Source organism: Coturnix japonica, unplaced genomic scaffold (assembly GCF_054131305.1).
Source record: "Coturnix japonica strain WE unplaced genomic scaffold, WE-NBRP24 Scf049, whole genome shotgun sequence".
NCBI lineage: Eukaryota > Metazoa > Chordata > Aves > Galliformes > Phasianidae > Coturnix > Coturnix japonica.
This window is the reverse complement of record NW_028188952.1, coordinates 690001-708415: the sequence shown is the minus strand read 5'-3', so window position 1 is coordinate 708415 and position 18415 is coordinate 690001. Positions and strand designations below refer to the sequence as shown.

General features: G+C 48.1%; 1 protein-coding gene and 1 long non-coding RNA gene across 32 annotated transcripts in view; one reads left to right on the top strand and one right to left on the bottom strand.

Moving 5' to 3' along the window:
• HOXB3 (homeobox B3) overlaps positions 1 to 18415 on the bottom strand; it is a 59489-nt gene that overhangs the window by 2527 nt on the left and 38547 nt on the right. For 3 of the 31 annotated variants that reach the window (XM_085532256.1, XM_085532258.1, XM_085532245.1), the window contains exons 2-3: positions 10037 to 10093; positions 844 to 1397 (exon numbers count right to left, since the gene is read on the bottom strand). In XM_085532256.1, the coding sequence (XP_085388382.1) occupies positions 844 to 1279 (436 nt within the window). In that variant the 5' untranslated portion in view covers positions 1280 to 1397; positions 10037 to 10093. Of the gene's footprint in view, positions 1 to 843; positions 1398 to 4579; positions 5227 to 7059; positions 7181 to 10036; positions 10094 to 11922; positions 12350 to 12528; positions 13068 to 15554; positions 15808 to 17982 lie in introns of those variants that run through there. The other 28 variants (XM_085532259.1, XM_085532246.1, XM_032449396.2 and 25 more) reach the window with 25 other exon arrangements.
• LOC146752243 (uncharacterized) lies at positions 5991 to 7009 on the top strand. Its single transcript, XR_014940755.1, has 2 exons — positions 5991 to 6075; positions 6161 to 7009. It is a non-coding gene; the product is annotated as an uncharacterized LOC146752243 (long non-coding RNA).

The window sequence follows — 18415 nt, the reverse complement described above, 5'->3', positions numbered from 1 at the left end:
CTGCCCCTGGTTTATGAAAATTTGATCATGTCATGTAGAAAAGGATTCCAGGGCCATTTATTTAGGAGTCGATTATTTTCAACAGATAATTTTGAGAAAATAATATTTGGCAGGGGGGCAGTGACTGCGAAGCCAATTAATATTAACATGGGGCAGTGTTGGGAGGCACTTTGTTTGCAGAAGTATGGATACACACACGTGCACATCTTGTTTGTGCCTTGTATTTGTGTAAGAGAATGATCTGCACGCGTATTGTTAAATACCAAATTCCATTTATACTGGTATTTTTGTACTATGTGCATAATGGATATATGGTATTAATACAGTGAAGCGTGTGCTGCAGAGTTCATACAAATACATTCATCACAACAGTGCCATTTCCACGCTGATTTTTTTTCTCTTGATGGCATTAGAGATGTGTGCATGCATGCAAAAATATCCACCTACTTATGCATATGCTCCCTATATGCACACATGCACTGTGTTCACTGCTGTGTATGAGGCAGGGGGAAGGATGGGAACAAGCACTCAGCTTCAGCATCACTGGGCAATTGGTGGGTGTATATTTTGGGGTATGAGTTCCTGCACAGTCAGGCAGTGGCCTTATTCAGCTGTAATTCCCTGCCATGCTCTGGTTGTTGTAGGATAAGCCAAGTGTTCTCAGCCAGCACTGCAGGATGGACCAAGGCCATGGGGTGTACATGGCTGGTAGCTGTGGGTTGTGCCCAGTATCTTCATCCTCGCTGCATTCTTTACCCCCCATCCTTCCCCTAAACAAGACCCCATTGCTTTGCTACCCAGCGATGCAGGAATAGGGATGGTCACAAAAGAAGAATGGTGTACCTGTGCTAGGGGAGCTGCTTTTCTGTTTCGAGTTTTGCCTCGATTCTTTCATCCAGGGGAAAATCTGCTTGGTGAGACTGGCGTTTGCACTGAGGTTGGCTTTACTCGGGGCACTTTTGCTGCTCCCTGACTGGTTATTGCTGTTGCTACTGGTGCTGTTGGTGGTGGGGTTTGGGGGTGGTGAGACAGTCGGAGGCGGATGGTGCTCTTGGGGTAAACTCGGCCTCATACAGCTCCCATTCAGGTCTTTACTTTTTGCGTGCTGGGTCGTGTTGCCGAGGGACTGGAGGGAGCAGGCAGACCTCTGGAAGTCGTTCTCCACATGGGAACCAGGTTGAAAGGGCTGCTGGGGGCCCTCGTAGCCAAACCCATTGGTGCTCCCATAGGAATAGCCCCCAAAGAGCGCAGAGCTTTCGTAGTACGTTGTCTTCTGCATCTCCGGGATTCCCCAAAATGATTTTTCCAGCTACCAGGGTCTTGACACCCCTATGGCAGAACATTGGCACCCCAAGGCCACGTGACAGGCCGTTTCCAGCTGTCTATTGGAAGCTGACCTGAAAGGTTAGGAGAAAACACACAATAATAGTACCCGGCCTATGAATCCATCTTGGGGCCTGAAAGGCACATGACATGAATAGGGTCCTGCAGAACAGGGTGAACAGATGCTTTGAGCAGATTTTGTCCTGTGTGCAGCCTCAGAAGGCTCATCAAATGTTGCAGTGCAAAAGTGCTGAGCTGATTTTGGGGGGTAGTTTTCCTGGCTGTTGTTTGTTTGCCCCTTTCTTTCCCTTAAAGCATAGCAGCAAGGTTGTAGGACTAAATACATTTTCAATAAGTACACGTGGCTACATCTGAATACGTCTATTTACATCCATATTTCTCTCTGTGTATAAGTATATACACACATGCATTCACACATACACCCACTGATATGAGAGTATGGATGTATATGCAGATCCATCAGCAGCTAGCACAAGTATTAATGTAAATATAAGCCTAAAGATGGATAACTGCTAACTACGAGCATGAGAGGAATGAGACTCTGGCCTTCCTATCTCCTATTCAAATCAAGCACAAAAACCAGCAGGATGTTAGTCAGAAAAGTGCACTAAGTTTAGGGTAGGGCCATTCTCTGCTCTGTTTGTTTTTAATTGGAAAACAGCAAAGCCTTGATATGCCCTATCCAGGTAGCCTTGTCCTGACACACTTGGCTCAATTTGCTGTTTACTCAGAGACTCACAATGTCTTTGGAATTCAGAGCAAATATTTTAAGCAGATTGAAGCAAGGGCACGAATTCAAGAATGTGCTTCCTTTGGCCTGTTTGTCAGCCCCCCTCTCTCTCTCCTTCTGGCAGCACAGGTTGTATTTAGAAAACATACCCCTTCACTGCACTGCTTCACGCTTGTCGGTATTGAATCTGGAACTACCACTGCCGAGATGTAATTCCAAAACCACTTTAATTGCTGTTGTGTTGGTTTTCTTTTTGTTTCCCTCCGAAAACAAACACGTCTCCGGACCATTTGCTCCTAACTTTGGAACCCTTTGATATTTTACCATTCCTCTCACCCTCAGTCCAAGCTCCGAAAGTCTAAAAACCCACTTCAAACCCTCAGATCACAAAATGAAACCTTTCTCTTTTCTTTCTCTCTTCATGCCCTCCCCCCCCACTCTTTTTTTCCCCCACCTCTTTATGAATTTCTCCCCCTCTCTGACGCTTTTCTCCCTTTCTTTCTCTTCTCCTAAAGCAAAAACTTTCTCTGCCGTGAAGACAGAGGAGAAATACCCTTAGAAGCACAAAAACCATCTTGAGCAGAAAATAATCTGATGGATAAGGATGAATCAGGCAGCAAACATCTTTAGAAAAGGCAGAGGCTCCTCTCTGCAGCTCACAGTTGGCAAGGAGCCACTGTACTTAAAAAAAAAGATAGAAAGATATCCATTGTATATTTAATTGTATCTACCGTATATTTAATTGCTTCTGGGCTCTCCGTTCCTCTAAAATAAAACAAAATAAACTCGGTGGAGATAAAAAGTCTCATGCGATAGATCCGAGCTCTGGGGTTTGACAGCAGCCACAGCTCGGCAATAAATAAGAGCTTTTTCCCCCTTTCTTTCCCCGGCTGCTGAGCTCCTCTCTCACGACAGACGAAACCCCCATCTACTTTTAACACGGCCGCAGACAAAGTGCCCACGAAGGGACTGTTTGGCTTTTTTTGCACTGATTAAATCCTTTATGCATTCCCAGATCTGTATTGCATCTTCCGCCGAGATGCATTATTGTCTGCGGCGAGAGTGATATCCTTGCTGGGAGTTATTCTCATTTGGTTCCCTCGGCATGATAAATAAGTCTTATTAAAAAGTAAACTCCGCTACCCTGCTTGAGAAGCCGGGAATTAATTAGCAAACAGCAGCTCCTTTCTTATGAATAGGTTTGTTGAAATCGTCTGGAAGGGCAGAGGTGGGAATTTCTCCAAGGCCTTCCTGTCTGCCATAGGATTCTTAAGGAAGAAAAAAGAACACGAAACAAACCAAAAGCAGAACGGAGCTGGGGAGACTCAGCAAGAGGAAAAAAAAAAGAAAAGGCAGCTAAAAATAACAGCGATTTCTTTGGGTTTTGTTTTGGAAACGTCCATAAAAGAAATTTACGATCCCCCTTCGCCCAAAGGCTCTTTTCGCTCGTGGCATCCGCCGAAGGTTCGCTTTGTACCTCATCTCTCAAACGCCGCTCATTTATCTTCGCCGAAGACGGCCGCGATCCTAATTATTGACTCGGAGGGATTGTTGGCTTTCAAAAATAAATAAATAAATAACTAATAATAATAATAAAAAGATCTCGGGAGGAATGATAAATATTCGATTATCTCCTGTTCCAATTAAAGCCGGCCGGGATCAGCGCTGGGTGCTTCGTAACGCTTCAACTTTCACTTCGAGAGAAGGGAACGTTTAAGCACAAACTCTGTGCCCGGAACTTTGGAGTGCGAAGGTGTTGAGATATTTATCCCCCCCCCTTTTCGCCCTCACCTCCTCATCCTCCGAAAGAATAATAAAGATCGGGGGTAGGTAAAGGTGATGGAGGGCTGAGAGAAGAAACGGGGCTCTCGAAGGGGAATGAGGGTTGGAAAGAGGAAAAAAGAAATGGAAGGCGGATGTATTCTGCTGTAAAAAAAAAACCATCCCTCCATGTTGGAAACCCTAAATTCACAACCTGCCTGTTTGTGAAGAAGAGAGGGGTCTTTCCCCTCCCCGCCTCCCCCACCCCCCTCCTCCCCTTCCCAAGGTACGTTTCCCACAACCGGGCGAGCAGGAGCAGCCCCGGTTTTCATCGCAATTATTATTAATCATAAAGATGCTAAACGTGCCCTCCGCGATAAGTCGGCTGCTCAAAAAAAAAAAAAAGAAAAAGAAAAAAAAAAAAGAGGGGAAAAAAAAAGACCTCAAATCGCAGCGACCGCCTCGCGATGGATCTGCCTGCAAAATAGAGACACAGTCCTAAAATCTCCCTCCTCCCTCCCCCCACCGCCGAGCTTCACCCCAACCAGAACTCCCCCAGTTGTAAAGCGGGGGGGAGAGAAAAAAAAAGGGCCCTGGATGAGGGCTGCGAAAGAGTCTCTGCGTGGAAGGAAGCTTAAAGCTTGTGAACTCTTCTTGAACCGAGATTGGAGTCATATGGTCATAAATCATTGGGACATATACTCCGCCATTCACAAAGTGATAGCCTATTTGAGTCCGGCTTACCTTAGTCTCTGACGAGCAAAGCACGGGCAGACATAATATATTTTCACATCCAGCATCCACGCAATCAATAAGCAAGGAATGACCCCCTTCCTTTAAAAACGTTAAAGGAATATACGAGAGAGAAGGGGGGGAAAAAAATCCGGCATATGGATGGATGTATGTATTAAGAAGGGAAAAAAAAAAGGGAAAAAAAAAAAAGAAGAAAAAAAAAAACAGGGGGGAGGGGGCTCAGCCAGTGGAGCTTTCGGTTACGGCAGCTCAAATTGTCTCTCTGTCTCCGTTTGGGGAGGGGGGGGGGAGGAAAAATCAAGATGCTTTCCAGCTTCCAAGATGTGCGGAAAAGCTGAGGGCTTTGAATGGACAAACCCCGAGGTTCTGGTTGCCCTATAGACTGGTACGCTCTGCTCACTGATAACAATGGCCTCTGCTTTAGCACAGCAAAGGGGAAGAAGGGAAAGGAGAAGGGAGGAAAAAAAAAAAGAAAGAAAGAAAAGCTGAACACAACACCCCCCCACACACACACCCCCCGTCTTTTAACTATGCAATGCTTGGCTAGGATTAAAATAATAACGAAAAGAATCCAGGCGACGGGGAGGGCGGGGGGCGAGGGGGAAAGAAAGCGGAGGGGATATTTAAAAACACAGATTGGGTTCGGATTGCTGGGCAAAGGAGGCAGCGAGGCTCCCGAACAGCGTCACTAGTGAAAAATTATGCTAATTGCAGACGTGGTGGACAGAGGCCTAGACAGAAAGATAGTAAAGCTCGCCTTTGATTCACGTGTTTAACAATTAGGTGTCAATTTATGCTAATAAACCGTTTCAAAATAGTCATGGTTTCTCCCCCCCCCCTTCTCCTCTCTCGCGGCCGCTTTCAATAGCCGCTGCTGGCACCCCCCCCTCCCTCCCACCCCCCCCCCGACCCCGGCTGCGCTCGGCTCCCGCTGGTCCCACCGAGGCGGCCACGAAATGTGGGGCACGGGGGGGGGGGGTCTTTGGGGACAGGGGGGGGCGGCAGCCAGGGTACCCCACAGAGGGGCTGACGTGGATGGAACCCTCGGAACTTTAGCGGAGAGTTTGGGGCCGGGTGACTATAGAGGGGGGGGGGGGGGGGGTGCGAGGTGTGGGACGGGGCGAGGGTTATTAGAGGCCGTATTAATATCGCTGTTATTGCTATGCGAGGAGCTGCCGCTGTCGCCACGGGAGATTTATGCCTCTCCCCGCTCCCACACGCTGCCGAAAGCAGAAACTCGCCAAGATGCGTCCTGGGGAAAGTCCGTGACGAGGAGGGGCCGAAGAGTGGGAGGAAGGCAGGGCAAAGAATTGAGGTGTCTGCATTTTTTTTTTTTAAAGTGCTACTTTTGTTTCGCATCGCAATTATCTTCTCTCCTTTAATTCTGACGCTCGCTCCTTTGGGTTAAAAGTGCTGACTGGGGGGATTTGCGTTTAGCAGAGCCAGACAAGCAGTGACCACAAAGGCTCTCAGGACTCCGCAGGAAGGTATGCCTCAGCGGGGGTGGGGGGTGGGGGTGGGGGGGGGTCCATCGCCTTTTTTCTTCTTTTTTTAATGGGGGGGCACCTTTAGGCGAATAAGTATGGACAGAAAAAACCCAAGGTGTCCAAGTGAACATCTGACTTTCGAGAGGATTTATGGTGGGTTGGACAAACAAGCTTTCTAAGTGATGGACAAAGTCTTATCCCGCGGACTACGGTGTTTCCAGCTATTGTTCTGCCTTCAGACCCCGGAATGAGAGCTTTCCACGGGGATGTGGCTATTGAGATTCTCCCCCCCCCCTCCCACCCCTCCAGCCCCCATCTGACTATGATCTGCTCAAAAACATCATTTCTACTGCAAGACTGTTATTAGTTTGGAGCTCCGGCGTTGAGATTCCAGGCAAGGAAAGAGGAGAAACTACCGGGGACTTTTCTTTAAGGACTTCTCTGTAGGTGAAGTACTGGGTGGGTTTCTGAATATGGACCTCCACCGACTTCTGACGAGCAGAAACACCTCGGGCTCTGCAAGTAACTCTTCCGAAGTGCAACATTTTGCTTTAACCTTAAATTGGCTGCCGAAAAACCAAAGTATTCAGCAGGTCGTTGCACAGGTCGTTACAAGTTGGGCTGCTTCAAACAGTTTTTGGGCTCCCCGTGTATTACCATCTCTGCTTGGGATGCAGCTGATTTCTCTTTTTTTGCCTTTAAAGTGCAGCTCCCTCGCACCAAATCAGCAGCAAATGTTGCAACCCGACCGGGTTTCCCTTCAAAGGGAGCTCAGGAAATCTCTTCCATTTAAAACACTCCCTGGAAGTTACGGCCATAAATCACAAAGTTTCAAGACAAGGCGGTAGCGAAATGGAAAAAGAAAATACTCTGCTGTAATCCGGGGCAGCCGTGTTTGGTGGGGAAATAGTAAATAAAGAAAGGAATAAAGTCACGTTGGGTGAGTTGTTTTTTTTTTGGAGGAGGAATGGCTCCGTGTGAATGGGGTGAAGGGAGGAGGGCTATGGGAAGGGGAGCAGGTAGGAGACAGGGCAAAACTCACCGGTTCCCGGATGTGTGGTCCAGCAAACACGGGGCTGCGGTGGAGTTTGAGAAAGGAGAAGAACTGAAGAGGGGAAAAAAAAAGAGAGAGAGAGAGAGAGAGGAAGAAAGAAAGTATGAAACTCGGGTCAGAGAAGCTTGGACGAGGGAAAGCGAAGGGAAATCATCACATAGGGAAATGTTTGGGTGGAAATGGGGAGCAGACGGGCTCTAATAACAACCCCCCCCCTCCCCTCCCCAGCACCTCCTCTGAGGATATCCCTCATCCAAGCGAGTGCAGCTTTGCCAGGGGTTGCACCACTTTCCACTCGCCCTTAACCGAAGTGGCACCGCAGGCGGTGGGCACTGCCCTCCTTTCTGCCAATTTGAGATCGAGGACCCCTCCCTCCCCCTTCCACCCCAGGTCTGGGACTGCGATGGGGACCCGACAAGAGGGTGCTGGCTTCTGAGCGTCAGGAAAATACAAAAACACGTGATAAATAAATAAGAACCGAAAGGCTTTTGGTTAAAAGCCGTCGGTAACTTCCGAGTTCAGCGTGTTGAAGGGGTGAAGTACACGCGGGGTCCTTTGGCTTTGGGTTCAACAAAAGTAAAACATCATGGAACGCACTTTCCTGAAGGAGTCGGGATGAGGAATGAGGGGGGGGGGGGTGTTACATGGGGGTTCTCAGTTTGGGGTTTGGCTGTAGGACGGACGGGTCGAACCGGAACGCGTTTAAAGCCGCGCCGAGATTTATCAGCGGGAGGACTTAGAAAAGGAACAGAGAAGGGAAAGAAAAGGGAAAACAAACAAACAAACGAACGAACAAAAAAAAAAAAAGCGATCTCATTTTAAAATATTTTCGTTTGGGGAAACATTCGGTCGCTTTCATAATCCCGTTTCCGTTCTGGATGTTGAAGTTATTAATCTCAAATAAAAACGTTCCCCTCACGCCCTTACTCGGCGTGTGACAACATCCCCGAGTCCATAAATCACTCGCGGATGCTCCGTGACCTTCTCCCATCGGCGGCCGAGAGCTGTGTTTTTTATTAGGGTTATTATTACGTTCACACACACTTTCATACACAGCTTTGGCAATATTCCGCTTCCTTCGGAGCCTTGCCCGCTTTAACCGGGGCTTTCCAGTTCCCTCTGCGGAGTATACGTTTGTAAGGGGGGTTGGGGGGGGGGAATGGGGGGCGGGGAGTTGGGAAAAGAGAAAAAAGAAAAACGTGGGGTATTTTTTTGCTATTTTCTTTTGCTTGGTGAAGTCGGCAAACGAAATGTGAGTCCCGGAGATTTACTCCCACGTTGGGCCCAGGAGCTGGGGGAGAAGAGGGGGGAAAAGAAGGGCAAGGAGAAGGGAGGGGGGTCAAATGGGGGAACCGCGTCCAAAAAGAGCACTTTTTGCTGGAGGGAGGAGGGAAAAGAGAAACAAACAAGCAAACAAACAAACAAGCAGAGGGGATCTGACATAAATAACGTCTAGGGAGGAGGGGGGGGGGGGGGGAGAGATTGTTTCTCTTTGTTTTTAATTTATTCCCTTGCAATAAAGGCAGTGGAGGGATGGATGGAGCCAGTGTCTTCCCGCCCCCCCCCCCCCCACCCCAACCCTCGTTCTTTGTTTTGATCTGGGCGGCTTTGCTTGATTTGCTTTGCATTAATTTCTCTCTCACAGGCGGTGCAGACTCAGCCCAGCCCTGCGAGCCCCGCAGCACCCACTGCTTCCTCCAGGGGTCTTTTTATGATTTATTCTTATTACTGTTATTAACTAAAAGGAAGAAGTTTGGCTTTCCTCACTCCTATCCCGCAAATAGACAGTCCGAAGAAGGGGAGAGTTATGGAGGGACCAGGACCTCCCGGTACCCCAAACAGAAGCCAATGAGGATAAGAAATCAAAATGAAGCAGAGAGTGAGCGGTGTTTTTTTCCTTGACAGATTAGACCTTTTTCTCCCCATGACCTTTGCTGGAAGGAGCGATAACTCACCAGGTTAATGATCACTCAGCGGAAGTGTTTCTGAATTGTTTCCCCCCCAAAAAAAAACCCCAACACCACCCCTAAAAAAAACCCTACAAAAAACAACCCCAAAAAGAACTGACAGTGCAGAGGACACACAGCTCAGGGGTTCCCATCTCTATGTCACTCCGCCCCAACGGAGCTGCTATTTCGGGGCACTTCGGGGTCGGTGGGTGCGTGGGTGGGGATGATGCTGGGAGCGAAAAGGAGGCAATTTGCGCTATCAGCGCGTTGCAAATCGATACTTTGGGAACAGCTCAGCAGAGACGGGAGGAATCGCCATCCCAGCTCCTCCACCCACCCTCCAAATGCCAAAATAATGGCTTGAATTATGCGCTCACGTGATTGGGACACGTCAACCTTTTGCCCATTTTATATAGAATTGGGAAACGATCCTCTCCCCCTTCACTCTCACTAATTCCTCCATCATCAAATTTCCTCAACTTGCCGGGCCGGAGATACCCCCTCACTCCTTCCTATTGCAGCTGGGGCTGGCCTGGTTTATGGGGGCTTTTAGTTTCTTATTAATTCTTTTCTTCTAACTATTATTCTCCAGCCCTCCCACCTTCCACCCCCCCAAAAACGAAACAAAACAAAACAAAACAACCCATACTATCTTTTGTCCCGAAGGCAGAGGAGACGAACGAACACTAAGGAGGAAAACGATCGCAACAACCACCGCTCCGCTGAACGACAGAGACAACGGAGATGGAGGGGCTTTAAGAAGTATTTAGGGGCAAGAAAAACAGAGTGGGGCTTCTCAGCCTTCTCCTCCTCCGATATAGATTTAGAGACAGATGTAGAGAGAAAAGGACTCCTAGTTGTCTCACCCCGCCTTCCCATCCCTCACCCATCCTACTGCAGTGTTACTATCAGTGAGAAAAAAAGCAGAAAATGGGTTATTTTTTGCAGTGATACTCGCCTGAATCCAGGACCCGACGGGCTCTGTTGGACGGTCTGAGCATGGGGGAGAAGGGACCTGGGAGAAGAAATAAGCTCAGTTTACCTTCTTCCGTGCTCTACTTCGTAAGGACTATTAATTTCTGACGAGGGAGTATCAGGAGAGGGGTAAAGAAGCGGAGTTAAGGAATTGTATTTCTCTGGTTTGGGATGTTCCCACTGAATATCGGTCTTCTATAGGGAACCGTGTGGATAGCAGCCAGTCCTGTATTCTCCCTTCTCTGAACATCTCTGCAACCATCCCACTGCCACCGACAGACACACAGCAGAGCCTCTGTCCCGTGCTAAAATCCCCCCTTACTGTAAGGGCATTTGATCTGACATCCTCATCACCATATCAAAGGGCTCCAATCTACCCCGAGTCCTTGGTTAATTTTTAGTTAGGGGGGAAAGCTTTGGGAACGGCAATGTTTAACGAAGAAGAGGACACGTAGATGGAAGCAGAGGCTTTAAACCCTATTTCTACTTCTAGCACGAATGCGCCTCTCTGTAACACACGCGTTTTAGGCAGAAATAGATCATCCCTGCTCCCACAAATCCCCTGGACAGGGGTGGCAGCAAAGAACCCACAGAAATCGGGCTGCTTGATTCACATCTGCACTAAAAACCTCATCTCGGTGATCCGAGATATCCCCATTGCTGTAAAATGCCACAAAGAGGAACAGAGCTTCCAGCCCCCCCCATCCACTTCAGGACGGAGACCCCCACGCTGCAGACATTCGTTTTTTAAGGAGAGTGGGAGGAAAGAAAACTGGAGGGGTGGAAAGACATCCACTCCCCCCATCCCCTTTCCAAACCTCCTGTCCCAAAAGAGAAGTGAAAGCACCGACAACATATAGATCTATACAGCTGTATTTCAGAAAGTGACCATTAATATCAATTTACTTCAATGAAAACTTTGCTTCTTCATGAAGTTGATGATTTATGATAAAATCAATTAAATTACGGCCACTTAGGGCCTGCGGTTCCTTCTCAGATTTCATTCGCCAACAGATCAAGTGCTCGGCAAGAGAAAAAAACAGCTTTAGCTGCAGGCGAGAGCAGATAATTCCTAAGCTGGGGAGACTGAATGCAAAGCAATCTACAAGGGGAAAGAAAAAGGGCAAAAATACACACACAAAAATGGACCCCCACCCCCACCCCCACCGATAGACTCCATATATCCGAGATATTCTCCCTGCCAACATAACAGTTTGCCTCGGGAAATATCAGGCACTGAGTCCAAAGTTTCCCAGTTTCACAATGCGTGTGGACATTTTTAGAACTGGGAACTTGTCCAGAGGGCAGAGTTATTCTCTTGTTCTAAAGGGAAAGGAAGCAGAGGAGAGCAGAGAGCACAAATAGATACGTATTAAGAATAACTTTCCAGATCTAATTCAATTTCTCGGATTTTTTTTCCCCCCCTCCATGTAAACGAGTTTCCTGCCTCGCTCTTTAAATCTACCCCGGGAGTTTATGGGATGTGAGAGGAGAAGGGGATTTCTGAGCACGAAATGAAGATCAAAAGTCCATAGAAAACACTGCACCCGATCTTTCCATATGAAAATTCACCCTCCCTCCAGTTTCATTTCGGCAGAAATGGCATTTGTGTGAAATGAAGCATTTTCGAGTACATCCCTCTCCCAGATCAACCCAACCCAACCCAACCCAATCCAATCCAATCCTACTCAACCAAACCAAACCAAACCAAACCAAACCAAACCAAACCAAACCAAACCAAACCAAACCAAACCAAACCAAACCAAACCAAACCAAACCATAACCCGTTCTAAAAGCCTGGCACTCTCATGCTCTAACTCTCCAAACTACTCTACTTTCAAGCCAAATGTTGAAGAGTCTCTGCCTTACCCATTTCGATCCAAACTCAATGGCCACCACAGAGACAAGCAGCTCAAGGAGCCAGATGTTTGTAAGTCACATCTGGCCGCTATAGCCGGACCTGGGGAGGGAACCCTCGCGATAGACATACACAGAGCTTGGGATTTCTTTTCTTTCCTTTTTTTTTTAAGAAGCCGTTGTAATTAGGATCTGTTTCAAGTAAACAAGAAAGTCTGTAGGGCCATAAATCACCATCACATACATTCTTCGGCTTAACACTCAGCTTTTCCAATGGGCTTTTGTAGTTTCTTTTTCAAACGAGAGAGAGGTGCTAAACTTTAAACAAATGTGGCCCGGACAAACTTTGCGGGTAAACACGCACTTGGAAAGGAGCAGTTTGTAGCCGGTCCCGATTATGGACCGTGAGAGATCATTTTTGTTCATCTTCAGCTTCCCCCCGTCCTGCTCAGAGACATCGGTCTTAAATAGTTACCGGGAGGGATGAGGAGCGGCCTGTCAAAGACTTTGGGCAATTAATTACAGCTCCCAAAGTCGGAGCAGGGAAAGGCAGAGCCTTTAATAAATAAATTAATAAATAAAAGTCGTTCTTTTATTTATTTCTCTGTAACTTCTTACCTGTTTTACCGTCCGACTGCAAGACTTGAAGAAGGAGAGAAGCCGAACTGGGGTGGTGCGACTTTACAGCTGAGGCGGCCAAATTAACGAGTGGAAAAGGAACTACTTTGTTGCACCGCGGTGGATCTCGTTGACAGTGTGTTCGGCCGCGGTTTGTCGCTTTGGTTTGGGTTTGGTTTGGTTTTTCCCCAAAGATGCTTTGATATTTATATATATATTTATACATATAATGGACTAACTCGATTCAATCGGAACTGACTTGACGTGGAGAAAAACGCTTCCAAAACAGCTGAAAGTATCGCAAAGATGCGGCCCCTTCTGCTGAGAGATACCGAACGGCAGGGGATGAAGTGGGGGTGCCGGGAGGGGGAGGTTGGACTCGCATTCCCCCTTAAAAGAAAAAAAGCAAAAAGAAAAAGGAAAGAAAAAAACCAATCCCCCAAACCTCCCCCACTCCTCAATCCTTCGTTTCTATCTGGAAAGCTGTTTCTCTTTATAAAGACTTAAAATGTTGCAAGACTGTTATAATACTGAGTGACAAGGGGTGCTGGAGAGAAGGGAACCAAATGGATTCTGGTTTTTAGAGCCAGTAGGAATTGGCCGGCCTTCAATGTCAGGATACAAAATTGATTCCATATGTCTCGTGCGGGGAAAGGGAAGAAACGAAGGAAAGAGAAAGAAAGAAAGAGGGAGAAAGAAAGGGGCGAGGAATAAAAGTTGTGCAAAGCCCAGCGAGTTTCCTTTCTCTCTTTGTCTGTTTCTCTTTTTCTCCACTTTCCCCCTTTCTTTCTCTTTCCTTCTCTCCTTTTCCTCTCTTTCTCTCTGTCTCTTTCCTTCTTTCTCTCTCTTTTCCCATCTTTCTCTTTCTTTCTCTTTCATTCTCTCATTCTTTCTCTCTCTCTGCCTCTTTCCCCTCTTTCTTTCTTTCTCTCTTTCTCTCTTTTTTCCCCTCTTCTTTCTCTCTCTCTCTCTTTTGCTCTTTCTTCCCCTTTCTTTTCCCCCCTACCCCACCCAGTAACACCCAGTCAAACACTCCTCCTTTAACTCTTGCCCTCTTTCAAGTAATATCATGCAAGAAACACTGTTGACTCTCGGGTTTGAATCACGGAAGGGGAGAGGTAACAGTAGCAACAAAGCAGATCCTGGAGTTATTTTTAGACTCGATTTGCTGGAGCTGACCTCAGCCCGGGGAGAGGAAATGTGGAAATATGGATGCTGGTGAAAGGCTGAAGAATGCCATTGCGCGGCCTCGGATCCAAAACAGGGAGGGAAAGGGGGGGTGAGGGGTGTCAAACCCTCCCCAAAGAAGATAGCAATAATAATAATAGTAGTAGCAGTAGTAGTAGTAATAGAGCAAAACCACCCCGAGCTGAGCAAAGAGGGGCGGCTGCAGCCCCAGACCAGAGGCAGGTGAAGGGCTCTGAGCTCGGAGGCTCCAGTGGTAGAAGGTTGGGGGAAGCGGGGCAGATCGCCAGACCCATAGCACCCCCCCATTCCCAAGCCCTATAGGCTGTGGTTTGCCAGCCCCTATTGATTTCCCCGGGACATGCTCGGAGAAAATTTGACCCGAAGTTTTCCAGGCTTCTCTCTTGACCTCCAGATACCGCTGCCAATAAAGCACTGATATATTTCGCATTGAGTCGGACATCAAAAGGAGACAAAATAGCAACGAGCGGGGATTTCTTTTTAACCCCTCCCCTCATATCTGTGTTAAAAAGTAAGGAGTCAAATCTCCACCATCACCTCTGATTTATAGCCTTCCTTTTCAACTGAGCCGGTTACGCACAGGGAAGTGCTGAAGTGTGGTTATTGCCTTTTATTTCTGTCGTCTTCCCCCTTTTCTCCTATCCCTCCTTCCAACAAAAAGAGTGGGGAAAAAGAGGAGGGAAAAAAACCAACAACTTTAAAAGAAACCATCCCTGTTTCCAGACTCTCTCCTATTTAAACTGAAAAGCCATCGGACTCTTCCCCTCCGCCCTGACTGCCCGTGCAGCTCACTCTCCTTTTTTTTTATATATTAAAATGAAGCAGCATAATTGGCTACGGATCCCAAAATCCCTTCCTCTGTTTTCGGGCCTGCATCGCAGCTGGATTGAGGCTGATTCCGCTTTTACTTTGGCCTCGGAATCTTGAATATCCGAGTAGAGAACCGACCGCTCCCCCTCTCTCTGCTCCCCTCCCCCCGCTCCGCGTGTTCCCCCTCCATCTCTCTTCTCCTCTCTCGCCCTCCGAGGTGCTTTGATCGGAAATAACCCTCTCCCACCATCCCGCAATAAATTATGAATTAAGGTGATGTTGGCTCATATTTACAACGTTAATAGTTTCCTCTTCGGGAAAATACAGGGGATGTGTGGCCAAGAAGAAGAGGGAGGGAGGTTTCTTTAGGGGAGAGATGTGATCAACACGGATTCACAGCGCTAGTGGAGCAGGAGCTTCTGGAGAGATGACAGGCAAGGAGGAACGCTTATTGCACTGGAATTAGTGCAACGGCACTTGCTCGAGCAACTTGAAATAGCTTACTATCTGCTCCCGTCTCTTGAACGTTATCTCTACCCTTTGTAACTGTAACCCGCGATAGCTAGTTTCTATCAAACTCGGCTTCAACCGAGTTGATAAGGGAAGATTTAACGTGGTGAGGAGCTGGTGGCTTGCTTGGGTCGGGGATGTGCTGGTGGCTTAGCTGGGACAGGCGGTGCTGGGGGGCTGCGCGGGGCTTCTACTGCTGCCCAGCCCCTTCCCAGCTCGGAGAGGATCGTTTTGATTATGATTTTAGTTATTATTTTTAAGCGGGATTTGTGTAGGGAGAAGTGGGGAGCACATAAGGGAGAAACAAGAAGCGAGGTGGGCTCTGAGCGCAGCCAGTATCTCTCTATCTGGCAGAATCCCCCTCCCATCTCCCCCTCCAGCCCAGTTCCTTCCTGCAGCCCCGGAGAGGGTGCTGGGGGAGCTCTGCCTTCCCCCCCTCCTTCCCACCACCCACTCGGATACCACCCTTGGGAGGGTTCCCTCTGGGTTTTGGGTCCTACCCTGGGTCTCGGGTGACCTCCGAGGTTTGAGGCTGGGGTCCCATCCCTGGCATGGTCCATCCTCTTGGATCTAGGGCATCCTATCCCGGCTCTGCGCCTATTAATAAGAGTGTGAGTCTCTTATCCAGAGTCTGGGATCCTATTTAGGGTCTGGGACTCTCTTCCCGGGTCGGGATGGCAGCGCCCTGGGGTCGGGCCAATGTCCCCAGCACGAAGGTTCGGCCGGAGCGACCCGGCAGCCTTCGGCCAGCCCATCTCCTCCTGACATCTGGTCATTAAAGGGCGACATTCGCACAATGGCGTCTGGACCGGGCTGAATAAAGCCCCGGTATTGATTTAAACGGGGCGGGGGCTGCGGGGGGCTCCCCCGCTCCGAGCTCGCAGCCGCCCCCCGCCAAGTGCCCATTTCTCACGCTCAATATCCCGAGCCTAAAGAGAATAAAAAAAATAAAAAACGTAACAAAACGAATCAAAATACCACTGACTAAAATAGAGGAGGGTGGGGGGGGAGAGAAAAAGCGGTGGCTGAGAGACGCGAGGTGGCTGTATCCATCTGAAGCCGACAATTTAAACTAACATGGAACTTGACAGAGAATGATGCTGCATTTCTGGCTCAGTCACCGTCCCTGTTTCTCCCTTAATATTTAATGAAAGTCGCTGAGTTGCTCTAATTTTGCTACATAAAGGTTTACATTAGCAGACAGAGTTAAATATCCCCACTCGGCGGTGTTAGATTTGGCTGGTGAGCAGGGAGGAGGAAAGGAAAGGGAAAAGCGGGGAATTCTCATCTGAGAATCCGGTGCGAACATTTAATCTTTGCTCCTGTTGTCAGTTTTATTGACTCCCTTCATGTTGGAGCTTGTAAAATATTTAAAAACGCCATCTCTCACTTCCCCCCTTCCCTTTCAACACTCGCGGTTGGGACCAATTTGGTCCGGTTCGGAGCTGGGGGGGGGTTGTTTGGGGGACAATCCCCACCTCCCCATCTCTTCTCTCCTCTCTCTGACATTAAAGCAGGTAGCGATGACCCCGGCTCGGACACACGCCTTGTCCCCAAAGCTTCAGCTTTGCTACCGTGGCTCAGCAGCTTGAGAGGGATTTCCCTGTCTAAATTCAGCTGTGTTTTGCACAGCAATCACTAAAAGGTATCGGCTGCCAGCCAGGTCCTGCTGCCACTCCAACCTATTGCTATTACTTCTTGTAGTTGTGTGATTTTCGCGAGGAAAAACGGGCCCCGGGTCCCTAAATACAAAGCGATTCCTTGAGAGCACCTTCTCCAACTTTCATCACAAGAACGCTGTACTCTATTTCTCCATCCATCACCATTACAGCCTCAGCGAGATCGGGGCTCTACGCAAAGTTATCTTCCTGCTACAAAAGAACAACGAATTACCCTCAACGAGAGCATCCCCCCTTTGAGCTGTTGTCAGGGTGGGGGGGGTGGGGGTTGTGAGGACAATCCGCCCCGTGGGGTCCTTCGGCAGCGCCCCACTTACAGCGGGTCCCCTTTGTTCTGAGCTTCTCAGACTAACCCCCATCCCCCCACCTCTTGCTCGAGACCGGAGCTTTTCCTCTCCCAAAGCTTTGCATCCTTCCCGACGCAATTTCTTATTTGCCTTTGAATTCCTATTTCTGTGTCCGATTAAAAGCGGGACAGCCCCGTAAACCTCCTCGCTCGGCTCGAGCAAACCGTGTCCGTACCCGGTGAGTCCTTATGTCGGGGGGATGGTGGGGGGGAGAAGGAACTGTGGGGAACGGGGAAGAAAATGAATTGTCGTTGATAAAGGGATGCTGCAAAGCAGGACTCCGAGCTGTAATTTTGGTATTAAGGTCGTCCTCTGTCACCAGGTTTATATGCCAATGAGGCGTTCCCGGTTTACCAAATTTATACAAATCTCTCCTTAATTGGTAATCACAGATGCTGTAATTTAAGACCCCCAGCTACAGAGCTTTCATATTAGCTGCTGATCTATTACTGTAAATCGTCTGAAATAATCAACTCCAGGGAGTGGGGTAGAGAGAGATCTTCGCTCTAAAATATCATCGCTTGCACATCATTTTCACTCGAGAAATGATTTATCTTGGACACCACTATAAACAACACAACTCTCTCACAAACACACACACAATGGCAGCCGCACTGCTGCTGACATGTTTATTGTAATAAATCAAGAAAGGGGGAAGAGGGAAAAAAAAAAAAGAGGTTGTGAGGAGAGAGAGAGAGAGGGAGAGGGGGAGAGAGGAATATTCCTAAAAATATCAATGAAATGCCTCGATGGGTATAAACACACATAGCACCATGTGAAGAGAAATGGGAGGAAATGAAGACGGCTATTTGTCACATTTTACGACAATAACATTAATAACAAACAATAAATTTACATGGACATATAGACACGCTAGGAATTGGGAAGCCCCTGCTACTTACAATAATCCAGCCCTCGGCGTGGCTTCGTGGTTCCTGAGAATTGTTTTATTGCAGACTCCTCTCCCTCTCTCCTCCTCTCCCCCTTTCTCTCTCTCTCTCTCCCTCTCTCTCCCCCCCCCTCCCCCCTCCCTTTCCTTCTTTCTCTCTTTTTTTCCCTCAGCTATAGGCTTGTTTTTTAAAGGACAGTTGAATTTCACGTCAGACTCAAGGAGACCATGTCTGCGATTTTCCTGACGAATACATATCTATTCTGCAACCTCTGCATTAATTATTTAATGAATCACGTGATGGGGAAGGGGGAAGGGGGTCTTTCAGTTTCATACTCAAAGGACCACTGTGACCTTCCACTGGAACAGTATTTTTTTAAGTAAGTTTCGAACTGAACGAAGCTTTTCTCGAGCTGGAGATGCCCTCTCCCCACAGCAGCTGCAGG